Source organism: Eriocheir sinensis, chromosome 18, assembly GCF_024679095.1.
Source record: "Eriocheir sinensis breed Jianghai 21 chromosome 18, ASM2467909v1, whole genome shotgun sequence".
Lineage (NCBI taxonomy): Eukaryota > Metazoa > Arthropoda > Malacostraca > Decapoda > Varunidae > Eriocheir > Eriocheir sinensis.
In genome coordinates, this window is record NC_066526.1 from 20,357,502 (window position 1) to 20,384,432 (window position 26,931).

A 26,931-nucleotide genomic window follows, 5' to 3' on the forward strand; every position below is an offset into this window, starting at 1 on the left:
TTCATTCTGCTTTCCTCTTCTCCACGTTCTTTACTTATTATTTTCCTCTATCAAACTCCTTTTCTTTCACGTTCTTTACTTCTCATTTTCCTTCCTCAAACTCCTTTTAATTCTCGTTGTTTATTTATCTCGAACTCCTCTTGGTCCTTCTCTTTATCAACTACTTAGTGCTTTACGATTTCTTTCTTCTTTTTTTCATGTTCTTTATTAATTATTTTTCTTTAACAAATTAATTATCTTTCCGGCTGTCTTTTCTTCTACGGTCTTTCTTTCTACGTTCAATTTCCTTTTCAGTCTCGTTGTTTCTTTTTTTTCCAGTTCCTCTTCGTCCTTCTCCTTAATTCCTTAATGCTATATCACTTCTCTCTTTACTTTTCCGTATTCCTTATTTAATATTTTCCTTTATCAAACTCCTTTTCTATTTTTTTCCGCCCTCGTTGTTGTTTTTTCCAGCTCCTCTTCGTCCAAAACTCCTTAGTACTGTCGGCGCTCGTTTCGCTCGTTAAGTCTTCGTAATTGCCAAGAAGAAACGTTCAATTGTTTGGCGGGGGCGGAGGAAAATATCGTCAAAAATACAGACCGGCGAGGAAAAGTTGAACCACATACTTAAAAATATCGAGGGAAAAATTACGAAACTTTTACCTAACTAAAAAGAAATCTATTTACTTTCCTCCGTCACTTAAAGAGGAGGAGGAAGAAGAAGAAGAAGAAAAAGGAGAGAGAGAGAGAGAGAGAGAGAGAGAGAGAGATTGGGCTCATTCTCAAAGCCATAAGAATGACGGCGTATACAGCAAATGGAGCTCGCGTGGTTGCCTACATCAACACTAAATAACCTGTTTGAGACGTTAATACCCCACTGCGAGGAGGAGGAGGAGGAGGAGGAGGAGGGGGAGGGGGAGGAGGAGGAGGGAGAGGAATATGAGGGAGACGGAACAGGAGATGGAGAGGAAAATGTAAAGGGGGAGAGAGGAAGATGAAAAAGAAAGTAAGATAGAGTATTTTTGAACCTCCTCCTTTTCCACTCGCACGGACAAACAGACATAGGGACAAAATATATATCCCTCAGACTCCATATTACTGCATCTAACTTATTTTCATCTTCATCTTCACTAAAACCTTTCAGAATTTTTCCCTCTTATCATCATCATTCTTTTACTCTTCGTCAAAATCACACACACACACAGAAACCTCCCCCACAATAATAACACCTTTATGTATATTTCTCGTCTACCTTTTTCTAACTTACATCAATTTTCAAACACACAAACAAACAACCAAAACCACCACCACAACACTCCACCTGCTCAAACCAGCCAAGAAACACAGGTACGGACAACCACAATGGGCCTGGTGGATGGCTGAATAGGTGGAGGTGGAGTGGGTTGGCTGGGGTGGTGAGGATAGGGTAGTTGGGTGAGGTCGATCCCAGTCTCATCTCCCATTCAGGTCTTCTCTCCCTTGTAAGATATTCTGAACGCCTTCCCAGAGCACAGTCCCGCCCCGCCTGTCATAATAAAGGCAGCGTGGGAGGAATCTTTCGTAGTCTACCCTGATACCGTTTTGCCTGCCTTCACCGTCCTCAGCCTCCGACCCGTTTTCTTTCTCTTCCCTCCCTCGTTTTCTTTTTCTGGCTTATCTTTCGTTTTCTTCCGGGATTTAATTTTTTTTTTTGTATTCTCTTTATGTATTTTGTCTTGGTTTGTGTTTTTTTTGTCCATTTCTTTGTTTTGTTGATCATCTTTCCCTCGGGCATTTTTTTCTTCTCCCCTTCGTTTTCTTTTTCTATCCTCGGTCTCGTTTTCTTTTGTGATTTTTTTTTCTTTTTTGGTTTTCTCTGTATATTTTGTCTCGGTTTGTGTCTGTCCATTTCCTCCTGTTTTGTTTATTATCTTTTTCATTTGTTTTATTTTTTTATTTTTTTGCTTTGTTTGTAGTTCTCATTATCACATTTTTTACTTCACATTCTGCTTCATCTTTCTTTTTTTCATTTTTCATCAATATTCTTTGGTGGTTATTACTTTTTCTTTTCCTCGAGCTGACTTTATTGATTATATTCTGTCCATTCTTCTTTATTTTCTCTCTGCTCTTATTTTTTCAGTTTGTCATATTTTCTTGTTTCTGACTTTCTTGTTTTTCTCGAGGCTGTCATTATCATTTTCCGTTTTCTCTTATTTTCACTATTATTTCCCATTTTCTTTGATGTCATTACTACTGTTCATTTTCTTCGCCTGTCATTATTACATTCCATTTTCTTTAGCTGTCATTACCATTTCCCATTTTCTTTGCTTTTGGTTTCTATACGTTGCGCTCTTCGTTTTCTGCCCCGCAAGAGACGAACTGTAAATAATTCTCGCCATCAGAACCTCTTTAGACCGCTAACCCGCAACGGAGAGAGAGAGAGAGAGAGGAGTAGGAGTGACAAGCAAGACAGACGTTTCTATATTTGTCTTCGTCGAGCCCATGTTGTCGACGTTGAAGAAAGCGGGAAGACAGATTTAGTAGCTTTCTTTCTCTCTCGTCTTGATGGAACATTGAAAGCTACGCGAGAACATAAGCAGGGAGGAGTACAGGACAGGACCGGAGAAAGTTGCGGACCTGAACCGACTCGACTATGAAGAAAAGTGAACTAATACTAAAAAAATAAAATGATATGCTCGACTATGGAAGAAAGTGAACTAATACTTAAAAAAAAAACACACTCGACTATGAAAAGAAGTGAAATAATACTTGAAAATAAGATAAAAAACAAACGACTGTGTATAACGTGAAATAATACTTGAAAGAATAATAAAAATAAAATCGACAATGAAAAAAAAGTGAACTAATCCTTTAAAATAAAATAGAGACAGGAACAAAATGTAACTAACGAAACTAAATACATAACTGACTCAATGAATAAGTGAATAAAAATAAGAATAAATTAGTGAATCCATGAGGAGATAAATTAAAAGAAAACAAACAACTTCCTTCTTAAAAATACACAAAAAATACACAAAAGACTAAAAAAATCTTAATCCAAACTCTATTAATAACGAAAAGCTTAAAAACGACACGAGGAAAACAACAATACAGAAAATACCAAGTTTAAAATGACAAAATTCTTAACATAATAAAACTAGAAATAAAAATAAATCATGACAAAACGCCTCATAACAGCCTCCATTTGCCTCAGTCGACCTCAGAGATCTCGAGCGGGGTACAACGGGAGGAAGAGGAGGAGGAGGAGGAGGAGGAAGAGGTTGAGGACGAAAAGAAAGATGCTGGCTCAATCCTCATCGTTGCTGTATGTGAGGTATCGAAACCCCTTTAACGAGAAACACGACGTAAGGGAATAAAAGCGGTTTAGTTGATGTATTTCAGGACAGACATCAAACCTTAACATGTTGGATACTTACCTAATACACACTTCGCATCCAAGGCCACACAAACACTAAATCTTCACGTGGCACAGACTTTGAAGAACACAGCCAGACCTCACGTAACACAGACCTCACGTTTAAAGACACACCAGAAGTTTTTTTTCATGCATCGCAGACGTCACCTCCAGAGATGCAAACTTCACATCCAAGGCCACACAAACACTCTTCATGTGGCACAGACATCTTCACGGACAGAGACAGAACTCACGTAGCACAGTTCTCCCGTTTATGCTTTCCAGGTAGCACAGATATCGTTTTCAAGAACAAAATCTTACTAACTCAAACATGATTTTCTATGGCTGAGACATATGAAAGAGGAGATAACTTTCACGACACTCCGATTCACGTATTTCTGACGGACAGACATTGGCGTTGGAAGAACCGAGGCAGAGAGAAACCCCAGAAGTAACTCAGACATCATTTTCTATGCCTGAGACGTAGTGAGAAAGAGATAAGTTACAAGCCACTGAGACTCACATATTTCTGCCATTTAGTTGACGGACAGACACTGACGTTAAAAGAACCGAGACGGAGAGAAACCCGAAATGTAACTCAGACACCATTTTCTATGCCTGAGACGTAGTGAGAAAGAGACAAGTTACAAGCCACTGAGACTCACATATTTCTGACATTTAGCTGACGGACAGACACTGACGTTAAAAGAACCGAGACAGAGAGAAATCCGAAATGTAACTCAGACATTACTTTCTATGCCTGAGACAAATCGAGGAAAAGACATCTTACAAGCCACCAAGATTCACGTATTCCTGCCAGCTTCCTGACGGACAGATATTGACGTTAAAAGAACCGAGACAAAGAGAAATCCGAGGAGACTTATACGAAAGGAAAAATAATATAACATGGCTTCAAGGTCCAGGACGGAAACAAGGAGAGAAAGGAGTCGCTGAAAATGAATATATATCAAACTCGACTTCACTGTTGCATTTGTCATGAATATATAATTCGGGGGAGTTCACCTTGACTTCACGTCTTTCAATAAAGCTTTTTCTGAACTTACACATTTATTGTATACCGAAATGATTGTGTCTAGCTTTCAATACAGAGAACACAATTGAAATACGAACTGACGTATACACACACACACACTGAACCAAAACAAACAAACAAACCCGATATTCTAAAGCATTTCAGCTCCCAAACACACGCATTTAACAAGGCTTTCATACATCGGAATCACTGTTTCCATGGGTAGTTTTATGACCCTGGTGGTAGTCTGACAAAGCCTCTGTGCCCTGAACGTGAAAAAAACAGACATGATAACGCATTTAACCTCATATTTGGCCTTTAAGCTTTCATATACAGAAGTTACGGGCATTTACAAAGGTAGTTTTATAACCCTGGTGGTAGTCTGAGAAACCCTCTGTAGCAGGAACGTAAAAAAAGTCATGAGAATAAATTTAGCTTCTTCTTTGGCGTTTACGAATGATTAATGTGAGGGCTGGGAGCGTCTTCGAATACTGACCTAGATCTAAGACAGAGGCGGTGGTGGATGCGAGGAGAAGAGGCGGAGGCGGCGGCGGGGAGGCGGAACACAGACGGAGGGCCATCGTTCTGCGTTACACTTCCCGACTCATGGTAACGGCGCCTCATGGAGATTTATTCCCGCCGCCGTTATGAAGCGAACGTCCGTGGCGGCGAGATTGCTGTGCGTCCAAGTTCAGCCTGATTAATGGGGACGAGCGGCAGGGAAGTGAGCGAGGGAGCGAGCCAACGAGCCTCCAGCAGGAAATCTCTCTTCAGGGGCATATTCGGCGCAATACAATCAGCGGAGGAAGATGCAAAAAAGAAAAAGGGAAAAAAGAGCAAACGATGAGGCGCACACGCGTGAGAATTCCGCCAAAATGTTGATAAAGATTGTGATTTAGAGAGTGTGAGGAATATTTTTGGTGCTTGGTCCGCGAGACTTTGGTGATATAAGATGAAAAAGCTGAATTTCAATACATCGTGGAATTAAGATGAAAAAACAAAAGAAAAACGAAACTCAAGCCTGTGAAGATTTCTTTTTATAAGTATTCTGTTTTTGTTGTTTTTGTGTTTACTTTTAGCTCTTCTGAGGCTGTTATTATTATTTCCCATTTTCTTTGGTTATCATAATTATGTTCCACTTTCTTTGACTCACTATTATTTCCTATTTTCTTTGTCACTATTATTTCCCATTTTCTGTCACTATTATTTCCCATTTTCTGTCACTATTTCCCATTTTCTTTGTCACCATTATTTCCCATTTTCTTTGATTGTCACTATTATTTCCCATTTTCTTTGACTGTCACTACTATTTCCCATTTTCTTTGGTTGTCACTATTATTTTCTGTGAGATTGTGAAAAAACGTGTTCGGTACGTGATCTTCCGCGGTCTTTGGTGAAGTAAAAGAAGCAATTAAGAATCTCATCACCAAAAAATAAACCTAAACTTTCCCTGAACGCCGGACAATTCGCTGCAACGGAGGAGTAAACAGATGAACGAGTGAAAACGAGTCTCCATGAAGGCTCAACACCGACCTTGACAAACGACCCGCGGAGTTGTTCCATTCCTAAAAAGGTCAACAGCCGGAAAACTGACGACCAAATATTTCTCCTCAAAAAACTCCGAGCCGAGGACGAGGACGAGAGAAAAGGATGGTGGACAGCCACTTCATTTGGTCATTCTGTATATTTTGAAACTGCGACTTTAATTGGCAGAAATAATCACCGAGGAAAGAAGTGAAACGTAAATTCTTCTCTAATCCGTTTCATCTATTAAAGGGGCATGTGCGGTGGCCCTGAGACGTGGAGACAAAAGAGGAGGAAAAACAAAAACCGATACTTGGAAACAAAGGACAGCAGGTGCGTCTCAGGGGTTTTGGGGACAAGTGAACAGGCAGCTTATAATGTCCGCACTCCTCATTCTTTACCTGTTCGTCTCCCAACAACAATAATAGGAGAACGCAAAGGATATTAACCACGAAACGCACCTTTTCTGGCTTCATATGACGCCTCCAGGGAAGCAGAAACACCTGTCTTACTAACCTGATTATTCAAACGGCAGGTGAGGCGAAGAGGAAAAGACATGAAGCTCACACAAGACATGAAGATCACGAGTGGTGGCGAAAACCGACCTTCAGGGAGGAGACACAAGCACACACGACACATCTGGGGCCATATTCTTAAGCAGATCGGCGCCCAAGAACACATATTTGCCAAGACTTTCATAGGCGTTCGGGGCATTTCCAGGGATAGTTTAATGACCCTGATGGTAGTTTGACCCTTCTTCTGCATCAGGAACTTAGAAAACACACTTATTAAAAAACAATTGATCTCCTTTTTGGCCTTTGGAAATAGTTGATTTGAGAGGCGGCAGCGGCAGCGAATACCAATCTTGAATCATAGATGAGCACTCGAGACTCACTTTCATTTGAAGATGATTCCCGCGGGACTCGCAGGTTAGACGCTGACACAATAAAACCCTTGACAGCTGAGGCAAATGTGCGCTTGTTGAATCTTAAAGTCCCACGGCGCAGAGTAAGAAAAAAGAAAACAAAACAAAAATGAGCATACAGACAGGCAAGCAATCTCTCTCTCTCTCTCTCTCTCTCTCTCTCTCTCTCTCTCTCTCTCTCTCTCTCTCTCTCTCGGGCCAGTATATCTCCTCAGTGTCTTGCTCTTCGTCTTATTGGGAAATATTTCACACCATGTTGCTCGCGCGTCCATTACGGCTGTCGGGGAGCGAGGAGAGGGCGAGGGAGCTGTTTTGATGTCAAGTTTTCAAAGGTTTTTCTCTCCCTTGCTCACTGAAGAACGATCTCTCTCTCTCTCTCTCTCTCTCTCTCTCTCTCTCTCTCTCTCTCTCTCTCTCTCTCTCTCTCTCTCTCATTTTTCGTGGATATATCGTGTCGTTTTCCGGGATGAAGAGGAGGAAGAGGAAGAGGAGGAGGGAGAGGAGGAGGAGGAGGAGGAGGAGGAGGAGGAGGATGTTAATGTGAACCTCCGGATGTAATAGAAGTTCTAGTCTCTCTCTCTCTCTCTCTCTCTCTCTCTCTCTCTCTCTCTCTCACACACACACACACACACACACACACACACACACATATATTTGAAACGTAGTTTATATAAAAAAAAGTAAAGCGAGACAAAAGCTCAAAAAGACTAGAAGCACAAAAACGACCTCTGTTGAAGAGTTTATGTTCACGAGGAAAAGAAAAAAAAAAGAAAGAAAAAAATAACGTTGGCAAGAAACTACCCATTCATGTGACGCTTGGGGTAAAAAGATAAAAAAAAAGATTTAAAAAAGGTTTGTCTGCTTGTGCGCGACATAAATCTTTGCGAGGGAGAATCCGGTTAAAAAAAGAACACACACAAAAAAAGAGGTCCATTAAGTGATAAAAGCAGACAGACAGGCGGATAGAAACACACACACACACACACACACACACACACACACACACACACACACACACACAAATATATTACTTTCACTGACAAGAAAAACAACAAAGGACTATATATATTTTTTTTCATTGTTTTTTCGTTATACATTCATACCTATTCACCTTTACCTTTCCCCTAACTCCGTCTCTCTCTCTCTCTCTCTCTCTCTCTCTCTCTCTCTCTCTCTCTCTCTTCGTTTTTCTCACACCTATTTTTTTTCGTTTTTTTCACACCTATTCACCTTTACCTTTCCCCTAACCCACTTTCTCTCTCTCTCTCTCTTCGTTTTTCTCCTCCCACAACTCCATAATGGCCGGGGACCAACTCATTAAACTCGCCGCAACGGAAGGCATTCGCGGACAACTTACTGGCCCCGCTGATGGCCCTCGACGGAAGTTTCACCTGAGTGGTAATTAATTAATGGATGCATCTAGTGGACACCTTTACCTTTCCCGTTCCCTTTCCGAGCTACTTTCGCTTTCTTTCTCTTTCTGTCATTGTCGGTGTGTAGTTTTTTTGTTGTTGTCTGCGTGTGTGTGTTTGGGGTAATGGGGTTGTCTGTGTTTCTGTTCGTGTGTGTGTGTGTGTGTGTGTGTGTGTGTGTGTGTACCAGGGGGTGGGGGGTTGAGTGTGTTTGACCAAATTTCTCTTTCAGTATGACAACCATAAAAAATAATGTATATAAAACTGGGATATATTATACACACACACACACACACACACACACACACACACACAGTAGAATCAAGAACAGTCCTTCAGGTTGAGTGAGTGTAAAAAGATGACGAGGGCGGCGTGGGCGAGCTCATCCACGCCCTCTCCCCTTCCCTCCCTCCCACCCTCCCACTCTCTCTCCCTCCCTCTTTCCCTCCCTCTCCCAGGCAGATATCACCGTGGTGTTTGTTTTGATGCTCATGTTTATCGTTATTGTTTTATTTTTGTTTTATATTGTGACTATTGCACTCAAAGCTTCAAAAACATATGCAAAAAACTGGGTCTCGTACGAAAAGGAAAAAAGAAGAACAAATGTTAAACAAACGCACCATGCATGAGAGAAAGAAAATATATACGTAACCAGAAACTGTTTTTGTCTTATTCAGTTACCATTAGAATAAAAAGGGAAGGTGGAATGTAAGAGTCGAGGTGATAATAATAATAATAATAACGATAATAAAACGAGAAAAAAATAATGAAATGTGGAAATGAAGTAGAGAGAGCGGGAAAATAAAAAAACGGTTGCCTAGTGGGAGGATCAACTTAGGATGGAAAAAACCACTGCGTTCATTCAGCCAAAGGGAAGCAAGTAACTGCATCGGCAATGGCGTGTCCAGAACTAAGCAAAGTGGAAAAGTAAAAACGAAGGAAAGAAGAAAGGAAAAAAAAGTGTATAAGTGCAAGTATGTCTCTTTTGGCAATGGAAGAACAACAACAAAAAAGATCCCAAATAACAATCAAGAGAGAGAAAATAAAACGAAGAGGCGTTGAGCATGTACTGTATTTTTTGGCATTTAGCGTTTGAGAAATTATGAAAAAAAATGAATTAGGAAAAACGGAAAAAATGGAAAATAATGAAATGAAATGAAACGAGAATTAACTGAATGAAGAAGGGAAATAAGACGGACAATAAAAAAAGTTAAAACACTGAATGCTAAAACGCAAAAATAATAATGATGATAATAAAGAATAATAAATGAATAATCGACCAATTTGAACAAATGAAGCCACTGACGGAAAAAAAAAAAACTGAACGACTCGACCGGAAAATAAAACAGAAAACAGAGAAAACATAAAAAAAGAGGAAAAACAAGACAGAAGACGCGACTCGAAAATGAAAGAAAGAAAACAAACGCTCCTGGATATGAAAGAGCAAAATAAGAAAAAAGAAGAAAAGAAAAAAAAAGACGAACAGAAAGAAAAAGAAAGAAAAAAAAAACACGGAACAAACAGAACAAGATATATAAAAAAAAGAAAAAGGATAACCGAGGGAAGGACAATAAAGAAAGAAAATCCAGAAAGAACAAAGAAAGAGAGAAAGACAAAGAAAGAAAAGCAAAGACAAAGATGAAAAAAAGGGAAAGAAAAGAGTAAAGAAAGCAAGTAAAGAAAGTAAGTAATCCAAAAAGATAAACAAGGAAAAAAAGGAAGAAACCTAACGGGGTAACATTCTACTTACCGAGGGTCGTAGGAGCTCCAAAACTGACTACAGTATGACATTTTACAGACAGTGGTGGGTGGTAGTGGTTGGTGGTGGTGGGCGTTGCAGAGAGACGGTAGTACGGTACATTTCGGTACAGTACAGTACGAATAGCGCAACAGATGCAGAACGTGTACACCATACGGACAGAAGACGCCACATAGGACAGACATGGGGACACAGGGGAGGGGGGACTTTAGAACACGTGGCCACCTTTAATCACCTCATCCACCTGCACCTGCCCGTCCCTGCAGCCGCCCCACCCACGCCCTCGCTGCCTCACACCCTCCTGTGGGCGGCGAGAGCGGCGCCCTTCCACCCAGGACACGGGCACGGGGAGGGGATGGGGTGGAGGGGAAGTGGGCGGTGGGTGGAGGGGTGTGGTATGAGGGAGGAGGGAGGTGCCAGGGAAGGAAGGAAGCAAGAGGAAATGACGGAGAGAGAAAGAGGGAGAGAGGAGAAGGAGAGAAGTGAGCGTAGGAGGGTAAGAGGAGAAGGAGAGAAGTGAGCGTAGGAGGGAGATATTTTGGGAAGAAGTCGGTAATGGAGGCAAATGAGGAAGAGAAAGGGTAGACAAAAGAGGAAGAGGCAAAAAGAAGGAAGAGGGAGTCAAAATAGGAGCAAGAGAAGAGGAAGACAAAGGCGGAAGAAGAGGGAGGCAAAGGAGGTGAAAGCGAAGAGGAAAGCAAAAATGAGAAAGAGAAGAAAAAAAAACAAGGAAAAGGAGAAGAGGAAGACAACAAGAGGAAGAGAAGAAGGAGGTAAAAGAGGGCAGAAGTGGAGGAAACAAGGATAAACAAAGGAAGGGATAATGGAGGAAAGAAGAGAGAGAAAAACAAGAGGAAGGAGGAATAGCAAAAACGAGAGAGAAATAATTAAGGAAAATGGAAACGAAGAGAAGGGTAGAGATGGGATTAAAAGGAGGAAGGGGAAAGTTAACGCAGGAATAAGGAAAAAAAAAGGAAGGAAATAAAAAGATACGAGGGAGAACAAGGAGGCATTAGACAGCGGGAAAAACTGAGAAGGGAAGAGAGGAAGAAGAAGAGAAGAAGAAAAAAAAGAAAAGGAACATTAGCGTGGAAAATATGAGAATAAACAGAGAAAAGAGTGGAGAGGTAAAATTCAAGGAGGAGGAGGAGGAGGAGGAGAGAAAGCAGAAGTCAGAAGTTAGACAAGAAGGAAGAGAAGAAGAGTTGGGGGGGGGGGAAGTGAATGTAAGGTGGAGGAGGAGGAGGAGGAGGAGGAGCAATGGAAAGCAGAAGTTAGACAAGAAGGAAAAGAGAAAGCATGGGAGTTAAGAATAAAAGAAAACAAAAAAGAGAAGCAAGGAAGAGGAGGAGGAGGAGGAGGAGGAGGTAAGAGGAAAGAAGGAGGAGGACAACGAGGAGAACAAAGACTGGGAAAGTGCATGAAACAAACAAGGAGACGGGGAAAGACTTGATAAACGGGACACAGAGGAACATGGCTAAGAGGACTTTGGGAAACACGAAGAAACACAAGGACTGAGTAACTGGCGAGGCCCCGCAGCGAGGCTTTGTGTTGTGCTGTGTTGTGTTGAGTTACCCAGGCAAGCGACGTCCTGCTGGCCTCCTCCTCCTCCTCCTCCTCCCTTCCTGATGTGTGTGCGTGTGTGTGTGTGCTGTGGTGAGTTTGTCTTGTAATGCGAGGGAACTACACGTCAACGTTTGTGTGTGGAAATTCGTATTACGTTCTCTTGCGTTCTCCGTTTACCTGGTCATTTTTTAAGCGTTGTCACCTGTACTACAACGGCGGTCAGTGGTGTTGTATTTCTGAGCGCTGTCTGACTTGATGTTCTCGTTGGCCAAAGCGTAATTCATCTATAACTTTGACCTGACATTCGCTTCTCCGTTTGATTAAGCTAATGTCATCACTATTCATAAAGTAACACATAAAGAAAATAGTGAAATGTGACTCTTAAACGCTCAGATATCAAATTAGGAAGGATTACTTGAATGATTCTTTGAGGCGAGTAAGGAATTGAGGATAAGTATGATTTTTACCCGCTCGAATATCAATATAATAAGAGAAACTTGAATAACTTTTGGCAGCGAACATGAAAATGAAAGCTTGAGGACGCAGTGAAGTAAGTGACCACCACAACACATACGAAAATAGATGAATATGACTTTTACCAGCTTGCATCATTTTTAGCAGCGAATATTGAGTTGCAAGGAAACACATAAAACCAAGATACCTTCAGAGCGCATTGAAGTGACCGCTAAGTCCGCCACACAAGAGAAACACGACTTTTACCCTCTTGAATCATTCTCTGCAGCGAGTACGGGGAAGGAAACACATATATACGAAACCACGATAACCTTCAGAGGGCATTGAAGTGACCGCTAAGTCCGCCACACTAGAGAAACACGACTTTGACCCTCTTGAATCATTCTCTGCAGCGAGTATGGAGAAGGAAACACATATATACGAAACCACGATAACCTTCAGCACACATTGAACTGACCGCGAATACCAAACCCGCAACACTACAGCGAAATAAGTAGCCAAATATATGTAACCTGAACACGGGGGGGCGGGGGAGGGCAATAAAACATCCGCCTGTCACGAGCCGAGCAAGGATGTGATGTGAACGTGAGTGGCTGGCGCGGCAAAGGAGCGGGTCTTGGGAGGCAAACAGGGCCACGCCAGACCAATATTGACCTCCAGCCGAGTGAAAGCGGCGGAAAAATAAGCCTCGACGCCGCGCCCCGATACGCTTGAGCCGCGCCGTGCCTCAAAACCTCAAAAGTTGCTCAGGTGATAGCGGCGATCACATCTAGCAGGTGAGCGCGGGTAAAGAGCCCCGCGGCCCCACGTGGAGAAAAGGACAAGAAAAAAGGGAAAAAAAAAGGAAAGAAAGGTAGTTCGACGTATATTAAACCTTTTCTCTCTCTCCAACGACATTAATATTTCTGAGCCATATTAAAAAGTGATTCAGTGCGGACATTAAAACGTATACAAAATCACGTTGTTTATTTACTTTTTCTGGAATGAGAATGGATATATAGGTGACATTAAGGTTACCGCTGTTATTCTCAAACTTTATCTATTTATTATTATTATCGTACTGAGTTAACAATGTCATGTCAGTATCGAAATTCACGCTCTTTCCCTCATTTTGTGTTGTGTATGTGTGTGCGTGTGTGTGAGCAGAAGGGAGTGGGCTAAATGTATATTCTGGGAACCTATCATTACACACACAAAGAGAGAAAAAATGAACCATGGAAGGAGGAGGCGGCAACAGGAGGGAAAGAAGGAGGTACACTTTTTCATAGGAAGTCATTAAGTGAAGAGGCGACGACAGAGAGATGGGAGGCAAAGAGGCTGGTGTGAAAGAGGGAAGACAGCGGCGTGGGCGGGTAAGGAAGGTGCAGAAAAGGATGTTGAGGATTAAGTTAGAATGGAAAAGAGGGGAGGGGGGCGGTAAGAAGTGAAGGCAGGAGCGGAAAAAGAATAAGGTAAGGAAACTAGATAAAATAAGTGTATGTATAGTGAAGGGGATAGACACATATACTTCCAAATAAATGTAGACACAGGAAGGTGGAAAATCTATTAGGGAGACGGGAAAACAGGTAATAAGGAGGCAGGTAGACAGACAGGTAGACCAGGTGTGAGAAACAGGAAATCTAATGCTGACAAAAAGAGAAACATTAATGAAAGAATGAAGACAGGTAGGAGAGAAGGAAGGTAAAAGAGAGAGAGAGAGAGAGAGAGAGAGAGAGAGAGAGAGAGAGAGAGAGAGAGAGAGAGAGAGAGAGAGAGAATGATGAAAAGCAGTAAGAGATAGAGAGGGTGGATGAAGGAAGTGGGACAGGTTAGCGAGAAAGGGGGGAGAGGGGGTCCTGGGCGGCGGCATGGTAGCTACAGGGACGGACAGCGATACAGGCGGCGAGGGACACAAATGGTCTATAATACAAGTGGAGGCTGGAGCCATACGCTAGAACACTGACGGGCTCACCACACATCACCATCATCATCATCAGCATCACCATCTCACACGCATGACGCAGCAACACCGACAGCCGCCACAACGCCCTCCCCACCGTCACTCCCGAAGGCTGGTTTTCCCTTAAAGAACACATGGAATACCGGCCTTCGAGCGTGCTGTGGGTTAGGCTTGTCTTGGCCCACCGTGTTGTGTTGCGGAAGTGTTGCTGTGTCTCAAGTCGGCCTAGTTTTGATACTGTTTTTTTCTTCCTTACTGTTTTTCTATTTCTCTCTTTCTCTCTTTCTCTCATCTCTTTCATTTCCTTGCCAAAGTTTGGGGAGTAACTTTGCCAATCATTGCCGCACTCACAACCTTTAGGACACAGAGAATTGGGTCTGTGGCGCCCTTGGGGGTTGGTCTCTCTTGGCTTATGAGGTGGATCTGTTCCTTAACTTTAAAGAAGGGCAGAAAGTGATCACCTGACACAGACTCTTCACTACAGTTCTACACACCAAAATAAAGAGCAGCAGCCAGAGAGTAAGACTTAGTAGTAGTAGTAGTAGTAGTAGCAAAGTAGTAGTAGTAGGGGATGTTAGTGTTGTTGTTGTTGTAGTGGCTCGCAAGTCATGAGTGTTGCAAGACGACACACACAATCCAACACACTCTACAAGGTTTGTTAAGAGAATAGTCTGGAGGTTGATGGTCGCTGTGGTTCGGCGAGCGACGCAGGACAGACAGACACAGACAGACACACACGCACACACACGGCTGTCCATCTAGTCGACAGCCGCTAAACATTACGTCAAATCTACGTCAAGAAGCTACTTGTTAGATTACCGAACATTCCACGCACGCACACACACGCACACACTACCAAGGGCCAGCGAGACACGAAACCCTGCCACCTCAGTCCTCGAGGACGGCACAAACGATGAATGAATAGGTAAACTGGGTCATGGGTGGAGTGTTGACATCCTGGGGTCAAGGGGAGTGTGAGGGGAGGGTCTGAGGCTGGGGTCAGGGCTTCGCGTCGCGCCTGGTCATGTCTATGGGAAGCCTGGTTAGTCTCCTGCCGAGCTTCGCCGTGAGTCAGCGGCGAGGTTTATCTGGTTCATCTGGGGAATGGATGAAGGAGGTGGAGGGAAACACTGCCGAGAGAAAATAAGGACTGTTCCTGCTTTGAGATGAAGGTGTCGTGTGTTGGCCGCCAGAGGGCGTTAGAGGGCGCCATCTGAGGAGTACCTGACTAGTGACAAGAAGGAAGGACAATAGCTGGAGGAGCTAGTCAGGTGTGTGGCTACTGGTCGTTAATGAGTGTGTTGCTCGGTGAGGTGAAGTGTGCGAGGGTCGTGTTTCTAGCATATGCCTCAGCAGCCCACGGCAGGTGAGACAGGTAGCCTTGGGACAACCTCGGCAGCCCCGCCGCGCGTGTCCATGAGCCGCCTCGCCGTCGCCCACCCGCCAGGCTGCCTCATGGACACGCCCCGGCGGCCCGAGGCTGACCATTCATCATGATATAAAGGCATCAGTGCATCTCTTCAGCCCCAAACTACAAGCCTGTGCCCAGCCCGACCCCGCCCAGCCCAGGCCCCGCTCACAGCCCCGCCAGCCCGGCAGCACAGAGTGGGGGTGGGGCCGCGTTGCCGGGGGGTCACAGCGACCCTCGGGCACCGCGGTTCAGGGGGGGAGGGGGGGGTTGCGGAGTGCCTGAGTGTACTGACATGTTGCTTGTGAGGATAACAATGTAAGCAGCGGCGTTTGTATGTTGAGATCAAAGGGGACTGTGGCACTGTGGGGGTGAGGGCTGTGAGCGGCGGGGCGGGCCTGGGGAGGGGCGAGTGAGGTGACACAAGAACTAAGTTAAAACAGTCATAACAATAGACACTGTGATCACCACACGGGCCATTACTCTTACTGCTTTAAACCTTTCAACAACTATGGAAATTTGCTGCAAGGAGACGCCTGCCAAGCCCGAGGCCCTGGAGGCACCGCGGGGCTGGCACGGTAAGAACACGCTCTGGGGGGCGGGGCGGGGCGGGGCGCATATGACCCCAGCAAGTGTTTAGGAGCCCACCACCCGACAACCCTTGAACCACCCAGCCGCGCCTCCACAGAGCGGTGCACTAGGGATGAAGGGGAGGAGATGGAGGAGAAGGAGAAGGAGGTGGAGGAAGAGGAGGAGTGAGGCGGGGAGAATGAAGCAGGAAACCAATGGAGTGACTAACATGATGCGGGGCAGGAGGACGAGGGTGGGGGAGTATGAGGATGAGGAGCTGCTGACTCTCCTGGGGGTGACTCAGGAAGGACTCACTAGGCCGAGGGAAAGACTCTGAGCTCGTGAATAAAAGACTTGGCGGCCTTTTAATACGTGATGCCGAGAGAGCGCGGAGCGGAGAGATGGAAGCTGGCGGGAGGCAGGAAGGAGAAGCGAAAAGGGAATAAAAGAAATAATAATAATAATCCAGAAACGAAGATAAAAATGAGAGGAAGAAAAATAAATCCATTCCTAATTTTCGCCTTGGTATAATGGCACAACTCAAAACAACTGAAACTAAAAGAAAAAACGAAAAAAAACGAAGGAAAAAACGAATCCTATGAGTGAGCAGTGTGACTTTAATGGCTGTGAATTCATTGGTTTAGTAAGTGAAGCTTCTGCTAACACATCCTGAAGGGAAACGCCGCGGAGAATGAAGAGAACGCCGAGGCTTCCAAAGGCGGCGAGGAGCAGGAAATTCATAAACAGACAAACTTCGATACACCCGCATTTCTTCGATCTCACTTCCACGGATCTATCCCATATAACTACTCATCTAATCAAACTCTGGACGCTAATCAGGTACCGACTTACTGTAATAGATAATGTACTTAGTGAATCAGACGACGCATACAAGAACGATCATTTTAAATCAAGCTTTAACCAAAACAATTCTTGAGGCAAAAAGACCTGCTTGTTAACTCGACCGAGAAAAAGGAGTCTGCTGCTGTTCACAGATTCCTCAGCTTACACATGGAATACACTCTGTGACTTTCATAATGACGACCACTTGTTTAAATGAAAGAGGATTTAGGAGTGAAACTTTAGAGAAATTTACGGGCAATCTTCCAATAGTAGTTCGAGTTGTTAAGGAGTGGTAAGCATGGAACGAACTGCAGCCTTTCCTCCCTCTTCTCCCCCTCTTCGTCCTTCTACTACCCCTTTTCCTCTTCTTTCTTCACTCAGGACGCTCAAAATATCCCTAACCTCTATTCTATTTTAAGTTCAACTGATATAAATAAATTACCGTTCCCATTCGCTCCCTCGACAAGATTTTTTTATACTAGACAACACATTTTCCTTTGAGTATGAATATCTATGGCGACGATGATTGCACAAAGAGGCCAAAAAGAAAAAAAAGAACTAACCAGGGAAATAAAAACAGGCAAATCAAGAAAAAAATCACAGAAAACAAACATTAAAATTATCAACAACAGCCAAGAGAAGACTTAAAAGCAAAAAACATCTTAACGCAAGAGCTGAGGACGGACGCGAAAAAACAAAAATAAAACAAAAACAGTACACACAAAAGTTTTCACGGTAAATAAATAAAGAGAACGAGGAAAGCCCATGAACATATTTTGCACAGTAAGGGGAGAGAGAGAGAGAGAGAGAGAGAGAGAGAGAGAGAGAGAGAGAGAGAGAGAGAGAGAGAGAGAGAGAGAGAGAGAGAGAGAGAGAGAGAGAGAGAGAGAGAGAGAGAGAGAGAGAGAGAGGAGGAGGAGGAGGAGGAGGAGGAGGTGGAGGTGGAGGAGGAGGAGGATAGTTGGATGGAAGAAGAGTAATGGCGACGAAGTTCCCTGATAGGCGAGTCTCTCCACACACACACACACACACACACACACACAGACTCAGCATCACCTAAGAGGACCATTTCTATGAGGGAATCGCACACACCATTCTCCCTTCCTTCCTTACTCCCCTCCTCGCTGGAAAAAACATGCAAAGAAGGCGAGAAAACAGAGTCCCCGGGAGAGCAGAGTCGAAAGTGACCTCGGCCACAAAAGACTAAAAGAGAAAGACATGATTTTCCTGATTACTTTTTTTCTACTTTCCTTAAATGCATGAATGAAGTTTTTTTTATATTAATCAATTTGGCAACTTCCTGAGGTGTGGTATTCTCCTTTACGTTAGATTGATAATAACTTCAGGTGTATTTTGGATCTTGTAATAAAGTAGTGAGGTGACTCTATAGTGGTTTCTTATTAACTTTATTTACCTTGAGATATCGAGGTTAAGGGGGGAGGGGGGGGGGTGAAAGGGGGAATGAAAAATGAGTTAAAGATGTCAGAATGCGACCTAAACACACACACACACACACACACACACACACACACACACACACACACACACACACACACACACACACACACACACACACACACACACACACACACAGAGCGGCTACTACAGGAACAAGGCATCTCCCACATTACCTTTCGCTAAACTCATCCTTCTGCGCGAAACCCTGCACGCTGGAGTCTTCGATGATGAACTTGACGCGTTGGTAGAAGGAGGCGGTGACGGCGGGGGGCTGTTTTCGAAGGAGCACCTCGACCGGATCACTCGACACCATGCACATGACGTGGTCGATGCAGGCCTGGCTGGAGCAACATTCGGAGTCTGAGCAGTCGACGAGGCCATCTGTCAGGTGAGAAAAAGACAGGTGAACCCGAGCTGAGATTTTTTTTGTGTGTGTTTTTGTTTCCCTTTGTGGCTGTCTTGTGTGTGTGTGTGTATGTGTGTGTGTGTGTGTGTGTGTGTGTGTGTGTGTGTGTGTGTGTGTGTGTGTGTGTGTGTGTGTGTGTGTGTGTGTGTGTGTATACCTGTCTTGGGGGAGGGGTGATGGTGGTGGGGTTGAAGGGGAGGGGGGGAGTAAGGGGGGGGCGGAACGTAATCAGGAAACGCACAGGTAAAAGTGAGAGTGCGTAGGAGGAGGAGGAGGAGGAGGAGAAAACGGGTGCAGCAGAGATTGAAGGACACGAGAGAGAGCGAAAGCAAGAGAGAGAGAAAGGTAAAAAATAAGAACCTGAGGGCGAGGAAGGAACGAAAATACCTGTGATGCCTACACCTGAGTGAATTAGAGTCCAGGGCGGAAAGGGAGAGTGAAATGTACCTGGCGACAGAAAAAAAAGAAACCGTTGTCGTGATGAAAAAAACGCAGCGACAGAAAAAAATGGTAAGAAGAAAATTGGATTAAAAAGTGAAGTAAAAGTCAGAAGAATGAGAATGCGAATATGATGGAAAAAAAGATCTAAAAAAAGCGAAGAAAAAAAATTGCGTCGTGATGAAAAAACAAACAAAAAACTGATAGAAAAAATGGTAAGAAAAAAATTGGATTAAAAACAGGCGAAGAAAAAGTCAGAAGAATAAAAATAAGAAAACGAAGTAAAAAAAGGAGTACCATGAAGACGAAATTCCAATCTAAACAATCTTAGAAAAAAAACCAGGACCAGAATAGGAAAAAAAAAAAAGAAAACGGGCAGAGAAAAGTACGAGGCAGACTAATAGAAATAATAAATGTAAGGAAAATGGTGACTAATTAAACACAACCTCAATTATAATAGTTTCTTAATTACCTCCTAATTAAACACAACCTCAATTATAATCGTTTCTTAATTACCTCATACCCCCACACACAAGCACACACACACACGAACACACATACACGGCCCTCTCCACACACCTACTCCCTCCCTCACCCCTATACAGCCCCTCCCCGCACACACCTACACACCTACACCTCTAGCACCCCCTCTTACCCTCCCTTACACATGACAAACGGAGTATTACCGAGAAATAGACAATTAACCCGATTTACCACGATGATTGAAATTCCATAAAAGAGGCGTTGCTATTAGTGCTTCTGTGTTCACGGGGTCTGGTTAATCACATGGAGGGGGGGAAGGGGTAAGGGAGGGGGGGAGGTGAGTGGGTAGGTGGGGAGGGGAGGGGTGAGGGGGGCACATAGCACTTTCCTTGCTGCTTTGTCGTGGTTCTGGGTTGATGAGTCCTTTTACCTGCCCCCCCCACCTCCCTCCCTCCCTCCCTTACCTGACCTTTGATTACTTTTTCAGGTAGGATTAATTATTGTTACTCTTATTACGGCTTTTCTTCTTTGTATTGCTATTCTTTTTTTTGCTTCTTAGTGTTTATATTTTTTTTTTGTTTTGTTTTTTCGTCATTCGTCTTAATACTATTTCTTTCACAGCTACACTTGTTATTATTATCGTTACTGTTGTTATTGTTTTTCGTTTTCTTCTTAGTATTGTTCGTTTATTCTTGTTTTTTTCTTTTTATTCTTTCTTCATCTTCATTATCTTCGTCTCCCTCTTCTTTGTAGTGTTCATTTCACAGCTACATTTATTATCATCATTGTTAGTGTTATTATTGCTCTCTATTCTTCTTAGCATTGTTCGTATATCATTATTTTTTTCGTCTGTTTCTTCTCTTTCTCCTTCTTCCTATTAGTTCTGTTCCTTTGTCAACTACATATATCATCATCCTCCTTAATACTGCCAGAGGAAGGGATAAAATATTCTAAGCACACTTTTCACTACACCAAATAAACCTTTAAAGAGAAATACAAACCCAAATATAAGCAGAAAAAAAATTAACCTAACCTAACCTAACCATAACCTAACCTAACCTAACCTAACCTAACCATAACCTAACCTAACCTAACAGTGATGAATAAAAATAGATAGGAGTCCTGATCATAAGGGAAAAAAAAAAACACCTACGTCCGTGCTCCTTCCTATCATTAGCATCGAAGAATATATATACGCGATAAAAAAAATTGAAGGGAAGAAAATGACACGAAAGGGAGAGGGGGAGTGACTGACAAGAGGAAAAATAAATAAGGGAAGTTCTGGCGAGGGGAGCAAAAGGGGCAAGGAGGGAGAATCACGCCGCAGGTTGTATAGAGACGAACCAAAATTTTTCTCATTTTTCCCCCTCTTCCTCTTTTTTTCCCTTCCTCCCTTCCTTCATCTTCCTCCCCTTCCCCTCAGGTCTTCTTGTTCTGACTTTTCTTTTCTATTTTTTGTTTTCTCTGGCTTTCTGTACATTCCCATATCTCCCTTGATAGATAGATAGATAGATAGAAGACATAAGAGAGAGAGAGAGAGAGAGAGAGAGAGAGAGAGAGAGAGAGAGAGAGAGAGAGAGAGAGAGAGAGAGAGAGAGAGAGACGCGAACAATAAGGTAATTTTCCTATTGTCGCACCCTATAAGTTCATAAGGGCTGAGTCAGTGTGTTTTATATTGCTATTCTTAGACTTACGCCCAAACTCGAACCCCCGGACCGCCTCTCTGCCTTTTTCTCTGTATTCTCCTCACGTTTCTCCTCCAGACCGAAAGATGTCACCACGAAGTTCATGACCACTGACTTTCGAGAGCTTATGTAATCGGACCACAAAAAAAGGAAAGAAAAGAAGAGATAGAAGTAGACAGATAGAGAAAAATATAACCACTCAATCAAATCCTAAAGCAAAAGATGTCACCACGAAGCTCATGAACCCCTGACTCCACCACCAAAGGAAACAAAAGAAGAGATAGAGGTAGACAGATAGAGAAAAATATAACCACTCAATCAAATACTAACGCAAAAGATGTCACCACGAAGCTCATGACCCGCTGAGTCTCCACCTCACCCAAGACAGAAATACGAGCATCCACTTTAATCCACTTTACCCCAAAATCAACTCCACTTTAGCTGCTCCACTTTGTCTTCCCTCTCCTATTACCACCACAGCTTATTCCACCAACACAAGCTTACTCCACCCAACACACGCGGCCAAGCTAGACTATTCCAAAGGGCGGGGAGGTGGAGAACTAGCCGGGATAGGGCGGGGCGGGGCGGGGCGGGGCAGGACCTCACGTATTATTCATGGGTCTTTTGTGGGGCCCGGCGGCAGTCCCACAGAGCTCGGGGCCTCCTGGGAAATGCTGTGGCCGAGGTCTCTCTATGTTCAGCCTGACGCGCACTCTTCTTACCACGAGTTGTTTGTTGGTAGTTGTGTTGTTAGTGTGTGTAAGGGATTGCTGAGGCTGTACGGGGTGTGTGTGGGTGGGTGGGTGGGTCTCTCTCTCTCTCTCTCTCTCTCTCTCTCTCTCTCTCTCTCTCTCTCTCTCTCTCTCTCTCTCTAAGTTAGGCTGTAATAGTTGAATTCTCCTGAACGTGTCATTTTCTCGTAGTAGTAGTAGTAGTAGTAGTAGTAGTAGTAGTAGTAGTAGTAGGAAGTAAGTCAGGTTAACATGCAGGTCCCGTTCCTTAAAATCTCTCCTCCATTATCCTCCTCCTCTTCTTCTCCTTCAATACCTATTTTTCATCCCTCTCCCTCTCCTTTCTCCCCTCCTTTTTCCTTCCTTTCTTTCTTCCGCTTCCTTCCTTCGTAACTTTTTTTTCGTCCCTCTACTTCTTTCCTTCGCTCCTCTTCCTCTCTCTCCCTCTTCCCTCGTTCGCTACTTTTTTTTCGTCCCTCTCCTTCTTCCTTCGTTCGCTCCTCTCCCTCTCTCTCCCTCTCCCCTCGTTCGCTATGTCTTTTTCGTCCCTCTCCTTCCTTCCTTCCTCCGCTCCTCTCCCTCTTCCCTCCTTCGCTACTTTTTCCCGCTAATCCTTCACGTTAGCCCCGACGGCAGCGAGGGGGCCAACTTTTCGGGTCCTGAAGGTCAAGTGGAGTGACAGGAGGATGTGGAGGAGGGAGTAGCAGAGGGGAGGAGTTTAGTTTCTCTTCCCCTTGAACCTCCTCCTCCTCCACCTGACTTTCCATCCTTCTTTCTTTTTCCATCTCTTTTTTTTCTCCAGTTCCTTTTAGTCTATGTTGGAAGACGGTTAGTTACTCTTCTTGGTCACTGTTTCTCTTAGCTACTCCTCTAACTCCTATTTTCTTCTCTTCTCTATTACGTCTTTCTAAACTCTATGTTCCTCTTTGTCTTCATATCTCCGTGGTTCTTCCTCTTTCTTCATCTCCGTTGTTTCCGTGTACCTCTCTTTCCTCCTTATCTTTTCCTTCTTCTACCTCCCTTTCTTTTTTAATTTTCTCTTCAGTATCTATTTCTCAATCCATGGTTACTTATTATTCATCATTTTTCTTCTATTGCTACTTTTCTTATTCTGTTTTCTTCTTTACCCGTTTCTCTTCTTCCATCTTCTCCTGACCTTTGTATCTATTCATGAGTTCTTCCATCCCTTTCCTTTTTCTTCCTCCATCCATCTTTCGCTATCTCCTTCCTCTCCTTCCTTGCTTCCTTTCTTTTTTCACTCAGTCTCTATCCCTCCCTCTCGTCTAAGTCTATATCTACCTACGAATTCTTCCTTTTCTTCCTCTTCCCGTTTTTATTCGATATTTCGCTTTCTCTCTCCTTCCTTCGGTCATTCTCTCCCTTCCTGGTGTCTCTTTCCTACCATTTATATCTTTCAATGAATTCTTCCATCTCTTCCCCTTTTTGTCTTCCTCCCATCTTTTGCTATTTCTCTTCTCCCTCCCTTCCTTAAGTCATTCTCTCTTGTCCCTTTTCTATCCCTCTCCTCCCTTCCTCGTGTCCCTTTCCAACCATTTATATCTTTCAATGAATTCTTCCATCTCTTCCCCTTTTTGTCTTCCTCCCATCTGCTATTTCTCTTCTCCCTCCCTTCCTTCCTTCCTTAAGTCATTCTCTCTTGTCCCTTTTCTATCCCTCTCCTCCCTTCCTCGTGTCCCTTTCCAACCATTTATATCTTTCAATGAATTCTTCCATCTCTTCCCCTTTTTGTCTTCCTCCCATCTTCTGCTATTTCTCTTCTCCCTTCCTCCCTTCCTTCCTTAAGTCATTCTCTCTTGTCCCTCTTCTACCCTTTTATGTGCATCCATTAATTCCTGCATCACATCTCTTTTCACCTTCCACCATCTTCCGTTTTTTCCCTCCTCCCTTCCTTTACTCAATCTTTCTCCCCTCTATTCACGAGTCCTTCCATTCCTTTCCCTTTCCGTCTTTCTTCTCTATTCCGCTCTTTCTCTTCCTTGCTTAATTACTTCATTTACTCCTTCTCCGCCTCCTTTTCCAACCTTATTCTCCATCAATCAACAGACTCCTGCCATCTACTTCCCTTTCTCTCTTTCCTTCCTTCCTTCATTCACCCATTTTCTTACTCCCCTTTCCTTGCGTCCTTCCCTCCTTCACTCATGGTCTTACTCTCCCTCCTTGTTTCCTTCCTTCCTTCCTTCACTCATTCCCTCTCCCTTTCTCTCTCTCCATCTCGCCCTTACGCAGAGCAGCTTCCAAGCCTTCGCCGTTGTATGGAAAAAATGCTTAATCGGAGTAAAGGTTGTGTCGTGAGAAATTCTTTACAACTCGATCTGAATAGAATTTGAGTCAGCATTCCCTATTTTCCGCCGACAAGGAAGGAGCACTCTGGATATTTATTTGTATATTCACGAGAGGAAGGGGAAGGGGGAGGGAGACCGAGAGCGAGAGAGAGAGAGAGAGAGAGAGAGAGAGAGAGAGAGAGAGAGAGAGAGAGAGAGAGAGAGAGAGAGAAAGAGAGAGAGAGTGTATATACCTGTGATTCATATTATTAAGTCTACATTATTTTTACTTTACACATGAATTCTAAATCTCAAATGCATGAATTTAGTTAAGAATTCATTGTTACACGCGCGTTGAGAAAATAAAACACACACAAGTAATAAAACAATCACACACACACACACACACACAACACAACCAAATACTAATTAAAAAAACCCAGACATTCAAGCAAGCAAAGAAAAAGAAGGGAAAACACACACACACACACACACACACACACACACACACACACGCCCAAGCTGACTATATGTGAGAGATTCTTCCCCCGTTTGTTTCTTGCGACAGGTAAACAAACGCATCCAGGTGTTTGTTCGTCGTGTTTGTGCACCGCGGCGAGGTAGGAAGGCAGGTACACACACACACACACACACACACACACACACACACACACACACAGAGCACCCGGGCGTCAGAAGTATTATGTTCATGATTTATGTGGAATATTTTTTTTTTTTGCTTTCCTATTTGTTGTTTTTCCTTCGTATATTTCTTTACGTAAGACTTTGGCGGCGGCGGTGTTTGAAAAAGACGGGATTTGTGTTGGTTTTTCTTTGTTTTTTGTTATTGTTTTGTTGACGTGATTTGTGTAGTGTTATTCTTTGCATTTCTTTCTTGTTTTGTTTCGTGTTTTTCTTGGACTAGTTGTTAGTCTCTATATGTTCTCTCTCTCTCTCTCTCTCTCTCTCTCTCTCTCTCTCTGCTATTTATGTAAAGGAAAACTTGCATCTTCAATACCCTTGCGCCCTGGATGGAAGGGTACGAGATAGGGATGATCCTCTTCCTCCTCCTCCTCCTCCTCCTCCACATATCTTCCTTCTCTTTACCATCGGCGTCCTGCTTTGCCCTTCCTACTCCCCTCCCCCTGATCCTCCTCCTCCTTCTTCTTTTCTTTCCTGCTGTATACTTCTTTCTGTTCGTACTCTATCCTTTTATTCTTCTTTTATTCTTGTTTCTCTTATCTTTATCCATTTTATCTGCTTCTCTTCGTCTTTATTCTCCTTGTTCTATCTCTTCGTTCTTGTCCCTCACTTTTCTATCTCATTTTCTTTTTACTAACCTTCTTTTGTTTCTTGTTTATGTTTCCTTTAGTTTTCTTTTGTCTACCTCCCTATTCTCCTCTTGCCTTTTTTTTTTCTTTGTCTTCTTCACTGCATCTCTTCTTCATTCTTCTTCAACTCTTCTCTATTTCTCTTATTCTGAAATTTATCTTCTTTTGCTCTTCTCTTGTATAATTCTTCTTTTCTTTATATTCTCCTCCTCCTCAATCTCCTATTGCGCTTGTCTCCTTCTTTAATTCTTCTTTATTTTATCTCCCCTTCCTCCTTCTCCTCTTCCTCTTCCGCTTGTCTTTCTTCAGTTTTTCCTCAATATATATTCTCCTCCTTCTCCTATTGCGCTTGTCTCCTTCTTTAATTCTTCTTCTTTATTTTATCTCCTCCTCTTGCGGTTGTCCCTTTCTTCAATTCTTCCTTTTTACTTTATCTCCTCCTCCTCTCCCCGTACTCGTCCTTCTCGTTCTCCAGCCGTCGATATGCGATACATTGTTCCTTCGGAGGTTGCCTTAAGGAGCCCCGCCAACCTCATACATACTAAGCAAGCCGGTCACCCCTGCCACACTGCCTGCCCTGTCCTGCCTCATCCCTCCCCGCCGCCGCCCGTCGCTCAAGCTGTAGTATAGTAACCGGAGTATTAGGTGTTGGGAAATGGATGAGTTAGGGTTCGAATGTTGCTGGAATTGCTGTTTTCTGTGTTCCGAAGGCTGTGTATGGGATGTGTTACTTTGGGGGCCGGGAAGATCTACTAGCAAAAAGTGAAACATATTTTTGAAGTGTCTGCGTGAGCGACACCTCCCCGAGCCTCTGAGGTGGGTAACGCGTGGATGGTAGTCAACGTTACCAGGTTACCGTACTCAACATGTTGTATTTTCCGAGTTCTGATGTCTAACTATTACAAGAAGTCATCAATAATTAACGGTTTTAGGAATAACTAATTGAATAATTATGTTATTTGCATGGGTACGACAGTTTTGGGTTTGAAACTGATAAATGCGATATTCTGAGGACTATTGCCTGGTAACGCGGGTCGTAGCTCACAGACTAACAACGTAATCATCTTCTAATTGTTATCGGTGTATAAGTATCCTAAAAAGTTTAATCTATCCAAACGCATCTCAATGTTTTTCTTTGGTTATGTTTTTTTTCCAGCACTTCTTCCTCTTCCTCTTCTCCAATCTTCTCTCTCTTTGAACTTGTAATATCGACGTACTGCATTCTATTAAACCTTCTGTATATATGATTTTCTTCTTTTTCATTGTCAATTTCGCCAATTTTGACTTCCTT

General features: G+C 43.4%; 1 protein-coding gene across 6 annotated transcripts in view; it reads right to left on the reverse strand.

Moving 5' to 3' along the window:
* LOC127000431 (teneurin-a-like) overlaps positions 1 to 26,931 on the reverse strand; it is a 382,877-nt gene that overhangs the window by 86,730 nt on the left and 269,216 nt on the right. For 5 of the 6 annotated variants that reach the window (XM_050864152.1, XM_050864150.1, XM_050864149.1 and 2 more), the window contains 2 exons: positions 18,458 to 18,665; positions 10,018 to 10,044 (listed from right to left, as the gene is read on the reverse strand). In XM_050864152.1, coding sequence (XP_050720109.1) covers positions 10,018 to 10,044; positions 18,458 to 18,665 — 235 coding nt within the window. The remainder of the gene's footprint in view (positions 1 to 10,017; positions 10,045 to 18,457; positions 18,666 to 26,931) is intronic. The other variant, XM_050864151.1, reaches the window with a different exon arrangement.